Source organism: Mixophyes fleayi, chromosome 12 (assembly GCF_038048845.1).
Source record: "Mixophyes fleayi isolate aMixFle1 chromosome 12, aMixFle1.hap1, whole genome shotgun sequence".
NCBI classification, from domain to species: domain Eukaryota; kingdom Metazoa; phylum Chordata; class Amphibia; order Anura; family Limnodynastidae; genus Mixophyes; species Mixophyes fleayi.
Genome location: NC_134413.1, coordinates 72,187,408 through 72,196,719, shown reverse-complemented (window position 1 = coordinate 72,196,719; position 9,312 = coordinate 72,187,408). Strand labels below are relative to the sequence as shown.

The 9,312-nt window shown below is 43.9% G+C and overlaps 1 protein-coding gene across 1 annotated transcript; it reads left to right on the top strand.

The window, feature by feature from the left end:
* Positions 1-406: 406 nt before the first annotated feature.
* LOC142108942 (uncharacterized) lies at positions 407-8,003 on the top strand. The gene is made up of 6 exons (XM_075192915.1): positions 407-585; positions 671-735; positions 3,652-3,763; positions 4,004-5,261; positions 7,408-7,562; positions 7,738-8,003. Exons 1-6 carry the CDS (start codon positions 495-497, stop codon positions 8,001-8,003), a joined length of 1,947 nt encoding a protein of 648 aa, XP_075049016.1. The 5' UTR covers positions 407-494.
* Positions 8,004-9,312: the final 1,309 nt, after the last annotated feature.

The window sequence follows — 9,312 nt, the reverse complement described above, 5'->3', positions numbered from 1 at the left end:
GTTGGGATGTCACTGTCTATTTATCCATGCAGGAGTGGACGTATTTAAGATTGCAGAAGAGTCTTTTCAAAGACGTAATGATGGAGAATCACTGGATTTTCAAATCACTGGGTAAGAGGAGATTTTCATTTATTGTAGGGGACAGAACAGTTTTGAAGGCCACCTAGATACACATCATCTGAGAATCACATATAAACAATGTATTCACTCAGTGTATGTTTCCTACAGATGGATCCAGTAACACAAATACCACAGAGAGATGTCCGTGTCCTCTTTATTTACAGGATTGTACAGAGGAAAATCACAGTATTCCACAGGTAGGTGACATTTTAGGGTCTCGCCAAATACCTAAGTGAATTTCCCAATATATGATCTGTAAAAAAAATACTTGTGTGGATCATATACACTGACATTCCTCTGTCTCATCATAAATTATTAAATCAGTTATTATTAAATATATTTGTATTGTTTTGTGGGCTGTTTAGGATGACGTCATGACTGGTATTAAATTAGAATTTATAGAGGGAAGGAAAGAGACGTATGTGAGGGGTGATCAGCAGTGTAAGGAGGAGGAAATCAGCATAGGTGAGTAATAAACACTTATTACAGACAAGAGTCACATATTCTCCTTGTATAAACAATGTAATCAGTCACTGTGTGTTTCCTACAGATGGATCCAGTAACAGAAATACCCCAGAGAGATATCTCTGTCCTCTTTATTCACAGGAGTTCCAGGTAGATGACATTTTAGGGTCTTGCCAAATACCTAAATGCCAAAGTGATTTTATTATATTATCTGTAAAAAAACAGCGTGGATCTTATACTCTCATATTCTTCTGTTTCATCTCACATTATTAAATCAGATATTATTTAATATAATATTCTTAAAGGGGTCGTGTCCTGGACATACATGGAGTACAAGTATGCTTGCTACGTTCTCCATCCTAAAATTCCTGCATTTATCCTCCATTTTGAGTTTGCTGGTTTATTTGGACTCTGTCTAGTCCTGGAGCTTACTTACCCCTCTTGGCATCCTCTGGGGTACTTCTCCTGATCCGCGGCTGCCGCGCTGCTCTTCGAGACCCCAGCCTGGTGTGCGGAGGCTGCTATCTGAGCGGACCCGCTGCAGCCTGACTCCTTGGTGGACAGCGCTTCTGCCTCTCCGTGCTGCCGGCGCTGACTGTTGGTGCGGACACCCCAGGGACCCCTGCTGTGGTGAGACAGATCACCATACTTACCCATCACTGTCAGGTCGTCGGGTGCCGACACTTGCTCAGGCTCTTCCCTTTACTGTGTGCGACTCGAGTACATGACAATGCTGTAGACTATGCCCCTCTGCCCTGGGAGCTGGGGATGGACATTTTCTGTTCCTGTCCTGTAATCTAGGCTGACGTCTTGGTAGTGCCCTATTTTCCACCATAGAGAGCAGCGATTTGTCCTCATGCTGCACAGTTCTGTTGCTCCAAGTCAGCCTTCCATCCTGAGATACAGATTGGATCCCCAACAGCTGGGCCTCAGGCTCTGAGTGCATGCAGGTACCTCACACAGTGGCTGTAATTTGACTTATGCTATCTTGCCTGTTTGTGCTGTGATAACATCCTGGCACTTGACATCTAATATATATTACTCCTGTGGGACAGTCATTAGCTTATTTATTGAACCTCATTCCCATATCTGGATTATCCAGTTTGCCTTTTAGAAGTGGTGTCTATACTATCTTGACTCTGTTCTATGATCCTGCCTTGGGTACTTTCATGGTAAGACTTTCATACAAGTGTTTATCAATAAAAATACAATACTATTATTATACCCATTCCTCTATATTGGGATGTATTTTCCTCGTTATATGATCATGCTGCTCTAGCCGGATGGCTTGACCGGTTTGCCTATTCCTCTACCCCCACTGACAGTTCTGGAGAAACTCCATTATGTGTGCCCTCCCAAACTACCACTGTTCCTAATGCACCAACCTCACCTACTTACCCTGAGGTCACATTGCAGCAGCTTCTACAGCTGGCCGACCTTTCCCTTTTCAGACATGATATGCAACAAATCCAATAGTGAGTGGCTGAAGCGGAGACTCTAGAAGATGCTACAGCACCTATGAAGGGTCAAATTGATAATTTGGAAGCTCAGATGTTGGCATGTAAGCAGACGCTTTCTTATAGTGAGGGGAGTCTCTGATGCAATAATACTCGTTTTGTGGGGCTACCTGAATAAGTGGAGGGGCCTGGTACTGAATGTTTCTTGGAGAAATGGTTAATTCAAGCTTTTGGGAAGGATTCCTTTACGGCTCAGTTCGCAGTGGAGCAAGCTCATCGCATCCCTTCTTAGGCGGCTCCACCCGGGGCACCTCCCTGTGCCTTCATAGCCAAAATCTTACATTAGAAAGACTGATACAACTCTGCGACCATTCCCCTCTTATATTGTCTGTAGACTTTGCCATTACCAGGGGGTCAATCTTTCTGGAACCTGAACCCTTTTAGTTACCTTTAATGGGCAAGGGACCTGATCTGGTTGCCTTGTGGGAAGAGTTTTTTGTGGATAATGCAGAAACAGTCCAGCCCCCTCTTGCCTTTGGCAACTGCCTAAGAACTGTACCCCTAAATCTCCGTACTCTCACCGGTACTGAGGGTTGCAGTTACCCCTGGCAATCGCCTAAGAACTATTTCCCTAAAATCTCTAGACTCTCACCGGTACTGTGGGTTGTAGTTACCCTTGGCTACTGCCTACGTTCAGTTTCATCATCTTTACCTATCACTGTAAGTTCCGTTCCTTTCCGGACAAGTACCGGTACAGAAATCGTTGTGGATCAGGGGACTTCTCTATCAACTGTTCCTTATTTATTCCAGTGGCAATGAGTGATATATCAGTCTTGACACCATCCACTCGGTGTCTCACTGGACTCGCTCCTGCACTTCCTACTCTACGCCCTCTGTAACTCTATTCCTGGGTTCTCCCCAGCCAGTGGACATCCCACAACCCTCTGTCTGCAGCCAAGTCTGTCCCAACAGTGAACACCGGACTTTCGGAGCAGACTCCGGGTTTTGCTGTACTGGCTGGAGGGGTTCCTAACAGTTAGCACTTCTGCCTCACAGCACTGGGGTCATGAGTTTGATTCCCAACCATGACCTTATCTGTGTGGAGTTTGTATGTTCTCCCCGTGTTTGCGTGGGTTTGCGCCGGGTGCTCTGGTTTCCTCCCAAACTCCATAAACATACTGGTAGGTTAATTGGCTGCTATTAAATTGCCCTTAGTCTCTCTTGGTCTGTGTGTGTATGTTAGGGAATTTAGATTGTAAGCTCCAATGGGGCAGGGACTGATGTGAGTGAGTTCTCTGTGCAGCGCTGTGGAATTAGTGGCGTTATATAAAGAAATAGATGATGATGATGATCAGGGGTGCCCATGAGTCCATGGGGACCCATGTCATCTGATATATACTGTATTATTGTCAGTCTTGATATTATTCTGTATGTTTTTGTATACCTGCATAAGTATTGGAAATTTACTAATCTTTGATGTAATGTGTCACACCCGGTGATTTATATCTATCACGTTTATTCAGAAATAATTATTTTCTTTATGTTCTGTTTTGAAATACCAATAAAAAAACTTGACTAAAAAATTATCATTCTTTTGTGGGCTATTTAGGATGACGTCCTGACTGATATTAAAATAAAAATTATAGAGGGAGAGGAAGAGACGTATGTGAGGGGTGATCAGCAGTGTAAGGAGGAGGAAATCCCTACATATATCGGCACCGGTGAGTAATAAAATGTATTACAGTAAAGAGTCATATATTTTGTTTATTGAGTCATTACAGGAATTCCAATTATGACTGCATCTATACAATGTGCTTGATAATGCGCTTTTATAATTGTAATGAAGTGTTCGTCAATTGCAAATTGAAATTAAACAACTGAACAACTCGTTCATAGTTTAAAAATTTTGGGTATTGTAATCTGCAGCTCAATGTCCTTCCTTACATTTATTTAACTTTCAGCAGATGGATGTAAACGCAAGAATATCTTGGGGGAGCAACTGATTTTATCTACAGATTTTGAAATGGAAGATTACAACATTACTCAAGATTCTACAGGAGAAAACCCAATTACCCTAAATATACATCCAATACATTACAGTGCAGATAAATCATCTGAACTCTCTAATCATAAGGAATGTAATTCTGATAACATAGATATTGTTACACATCGTACAGCTCATAGAGATGATACATTATTTCCATGTTCTGAGGGTGGGAAAAGCTGTACAGTTAAATTATCTCTTCATAAACATCAGAAAAGTCACATAGCTGAGAACCCTTTTACATGTTCTGAGTGTGGGAAATGTTTTGCATATAAATCAAAGCTTGTCGAACATCAGAGAACTCACACAGGTGAGAAACCATTCCAATGTTCTGAGTGTGGGAAATGTTTTGTATATAAATCAAATCTTGTTGAACATCGGAGATCTCACACAGATGAGACACAATTTCCATGTTCTGAGTGTGAGAAATGTTTTGTACAGAAATCAAAACTTATTAGACATCAGAGAACTCACACAGGTGAGAAACCGTTTCCATGTTCTGAATGTGGGAAATGTTTTACACAGAAATCAAAACTTGTTGAACATCAGAGAACTCACACAGGCGAGAAACCATTTCCGTGTTCTGAGTGTGGGAAATGTTTTGCACATAAATCAAAACTTGTTGAACATCAGAGAACTCACACAGGCGAGAAACCATTCCCATGTTCTGAGTGTGGGAAATGTTTTGTATACAAATCAAATCTTGTTGAACATCAGAAAACTCACACACATGAGAAACCATTTCCATGTTCTGAGTGTGAGAAATGTTTTGCCGTAAAATCAAAACTTATTAGACATCAGAGAACTCACACAGGTGAGAAACCATTTCCATGTTCTGAGTGTGGGAAATGTTTTTCACAGAAATCAAAACTAGTCAAACATCAGAGAATTCACACAGGTGAGAGACCATTTCCATGTTCTGAATGTGGGAAATGTTTTGCACAGAAATCAAAACACATTGAACATCAGAGAATTCACACAGGGGAAAAACCGTTTCCGTGTTCTGAGTGTGGGAAGGGTTTTGCACAGAAGTCAAACCTTGTCAAACATCACAGAACTCACACAGGTGAGAAACCATTTCCATGTTCTGAGTGTGGAAAATGTTTTCCATGGAACTCAAAACTTATCAAACATCAGAGAACCCATTCAGGTGAGAAAACATTCCCATGTTCTGAGTAAATGGTTTACAAACAAATCAGGTCTTGGATATCACATTTGACAAAAGCAATTAGACATGAAACAAGGAGCTGCAGTACTCCTAATATTGTAAAAACAGTTGATTTTATTAATGTAAATTAAACTAAGCATAATGTATTTACATAGTTTATACACAAAATGTGATCACTCATGTGTGGAACTATTTTATCTACCAGATATCGTCCACACTGTACACAGTTAAAACAGGATTACCTTGATATATTGGGTACTGAGTAATATATAATTCTGGCAATGGGTTGGAGATATAATGTGGGATCTGAGACACTGTTACAGTATGTTTGTTCATACTCTCTAATTGAAGGTGTGAGTTCATATAATAATCCTGTAATCTGTAATACTTTGCCATTGGGGATTGATTATGAAGCTTGAAAAATGTGTCCCACGGTCTAAATGCAATATTGTGATGTCATTTTTGTACAAAAGCTCTCATTTATATGGTATGCCCATGGCTAAGTGGGTCAAGATGTGTCTACAGGGGTGGAAAACTTTGCTCCATCTTATGGGGATCTGAAATATAAAAGTTCAGTAGTATTGACTCTTTTCATTTCACCTTTGCAATAAGACTTATTCAGAGTGATCCGGTTATAGTAAGTCAGACTAGTGCAGGGATTGTTCTACAAGCCTGGTCAGTGATGGGCTCCATTTGTCACAGTGTCTCCCAGCTTCTGGCACTGCACAAGTGAAAATTTTAAATGAGTGATGTGCCAGGGTTAATAATGGTACAGTGAGCCCCCGCAGCCACATAAAACTACCCAACCCCCTGTATCATGCAGATTCACTTCCTCTATACAGAAAATAACTAAGCAGAAGATAATCAGCCATCTTGTGCCTGCCTAGTGAAGCCACTGACAGTACACATACCAGAGACAGCTTCTTACATTTTATAAATTCTAATTTCTCTTCCCTGCCATTGGGGGACATCGAGACATTGGGTATAGTAGTGGGCTCAGGAGTTCTTGTCACTTTAACTGTTAAATCTTTGGACTCCTCCCCTGCTATGCCCCTCCTCTCCAGAGAGATCCTTCGTTTTTTTAAGTGACTTAGAGTTCGGTCACTGGAGTATAGGCCCCTGCCTATACTTTGTCAAGCAGTAGGATTACATGTTATTATTTTTTATTCTATTCAGGTGCAGCGTGGGATCCCAGGCAAGACCCAGCAGAGTGAGTAGGACTCAGCTCTGCTCACTCTGGATCCCAGCGCAGGTAAGTGAAGCCTAGCGCTCATTTCTACCAGCACCTCTGCCGGCATTTATTCTAAGGGGCCATTAGTTAGGTTTATTGGTCTAAGTGGAAGGTGAAAATATTCAGAAGGGACACAGAACGGTGTTTTAGTTCAACTTGTATGTGTCTAGCAGCGGCAGGGGAGTGAAGCTGTATCAGCCTCTCCCCCCCCGCCTGCCGCGATCCTCTTGCCGGCAGGTCCCCGCTCTCCCTAGACAGAACGAGCATATTGGGGGACAGAAGCAGCGCTCACACTTGGGAGAGGTGAGTCGGCTGCAGTAAGGAGCGCGCTGAGCTGGGCATAAAATCTGAATAGCGCGCCATTAGACTCTCCTAGGCGGCCATTGGAGGATAGGGCCAGCGAGTTTTGTTTTACAGAGGCAGAGCGGGCAGAGCCAGGAAGGAGAGGAGTGTTATTGCAGCTTCCTGGATCTGGTCTTCCCGCGCGGTGAACGGCGGGGGTGAAGAGAAGGTCACTGCTGAAAGCGTGCAGCTCTGTCTGTAGATTCCTCTGCTCTGGCTCTCCTCCGGTGATATCCTTATATGCCCTAATCGCTACAGGCTTGTATGATTAGAGGAGCATTTGGGGAGTGTATATATGTGGTTATATGGTCTTGTGAGTTATTTCATGTAAAAGGAATTTTCACAGACAGTACTATAACGGTCTTTTGTATTATTTAGAGTGGTGCTCTTTCAGAGACTTCCTAGCACAGGACTCTCCTATTTTGTCGTCTTAAATTGTCTGTATTTCTTTTAATAATTATTTTAAGAAGCAGAACAATGGCGGAGAAGGGGACAGCTAAAGGCAAGGGTACTTCTGTGCCTGCTGCAGTATATTATGCCTGTTCATAATGTAACACAAAACTTTCTGTTGGCCACACAGACCGAAACGCCCTTTGCGCAGCTTGTACTGCGGACGCTCAGAGGCGAAACAACCCAGCCCAGGAGGGATCCTCTGCAATGGTGGAACCGCCCTGGATGAGGTCTTTTTCTTCGGCTATGGAGAAAATGACGGCTGTGATGCTGCGGGCAATAGAGGTACATGACAACACTACCCCACTCACACTTGCAGGCAGCCAGTCTGACTAAAATGCCACATCACAGGCAGGGTCTACCCACGGGGAAGATAGGCTAGTATCTATTTCCCAGAGGGGTAAGAGAGCCATTACTGATGCAGATCTGGAAATAGATCAGCTTTCTGATCGCTCCTCAGCCGAAGAAGGTGAGGTAGATATCGACCCAGAAGTGGAGGCTATCTATGATTCTGACTCTGGCTCCACGAGCGTGGACAGTCTTATTTGGGGAATCAGACATGCCTTAGGGTTAACTGATCCGGAGCCCGTAGCGCCTAAGGATATATCCTTATTTAAAAGACCTAAGGCACAGTTAGCAATTTTCCCGCATTCTCCAGAAATGTTGGAGATTATTTCTGAAGCTTGGCACAAGCCAAATAAGCAGTTTATGATGCCGGGAAAGTAAGTCTCTTTATTCTCTGCCTCCTGAGGACACAGTAAAATAGGAGACTTTGCCTAGGGTGGACACACCGGTAGCCTGGTTAGCTTCATCTTCAGCTATTCTGGTCCAAGAGCGGATAACCCTTAAGGATTACACTGATAAGAAGTGTGATCTGGCTCTTCGCTCAGCTTATACCGCTGTGGGAAGTTTGTTTAGGCCTAATATGGCTATAGCATGTGCCAACAAGGCTGTACAGTTATGGATGGAGGCTTTGATTAAGGGCCTTAGAGATAACACTCCGCGTACAGAGCTAGCAGAACATGTACTAGAAACTTCGGAGTACGTAGGGAACGCTGCCATGGATGCAGTTTCGGTAAATGCCAAGGGCTCGGCTCTTACTGTAGCAGCTCGTCGTCTATGGTTAGGGACGTGGTCGGTGGACGCAGACTCTAAGAAAGCTTTAGAGAATTTACCCTTTGATGGACAAACTCTATTCGGGGCGGAGCTCGAAAGGGTTATTCAGGAGACCACGGGAGGTAAGAGTACTGCTCTACCCACGGTTTCAAACAGGCCCCGTCAGGGTAGATTTCGTTCCTTTCGGAGCTTTTCCTGAGGGGGTGCCTTTAATAGAGGGTATTCCTCAGCGTCTAGATCATCGGCCATTAGAGGCAGAGGAGGTAGAGGTACAGCAAGGAGAGGTTCTGCTCGTCCAGCAGACAAGCCCTCTGCGTGACATAGTTCTTCAGGGGGGAGCATCAGGTGGGGGCACGTCTTCTTCAATTCAGGGATCGGTGGTGGAAATCCACGACGGATCTCTGGGTTCAAGGAGTTGTGTCCCGGGGCTACGTCATAGATCTAGCCCACTCCTCTCCCCTCTTGCCCCTGCAGACGTGTAGCACTTTAGGAAGCCATGCAAAAGCTCCTTTCTGCTCAAGTAATAGTTCAGGTCCCTCCTCTAGAAAGGGGGCGAGGTTTTTACTCAAACCTCTTCCTGGTGCCAAAACCAGACGCATCCTTCCGGCCCATCCTGAATCTTCGGTCTCTGAACAAGCAGCTGAAGATTCAAAGATTTCGCATGGAATCCCTTCGCTTTGTGATAGCAGGGATAGAAAAAGGGGAGTTTTTGGCATCATTAGACATCAAGGAAGCATACCTACTTGCACCGATCTGGGAAGGACACCAGAGTCTCCTTCGGTTCGCAGTAGGAAAGGCGCACTTTCAGTTCAGGGCACTCCCCTTCGGCCTGGCTACCGCTCCCAGAGTCTTTACCAAGATCATGGCAGTCATGGCCGGTCTATTGCGCCAGAAGGGCATAACAATTGTCCCTTACCTA

Coding starts and splice junctions, on each gene's coding strand:
- LOC142108942 (XM_075192915.1), top strand. CDS start 495: ATGACTGGTATTAAATTAGAATTTATAGAGGGAAGGAAAGAGACGTAT. Junction 736..3,651: donor TTTATTCACAGGAGTTCCAG/GTAGATGACATT, acceptor TGGGCTATTTAG/GATGACGTCCTGACTGATAT. Junction 5,262..7,407: donor AAAACATTCCCATGTTCTGA/GTAAATGGTTTA, acceptor TTGGCCACACAG/ACCGAAACGCCCTTTGCGCA.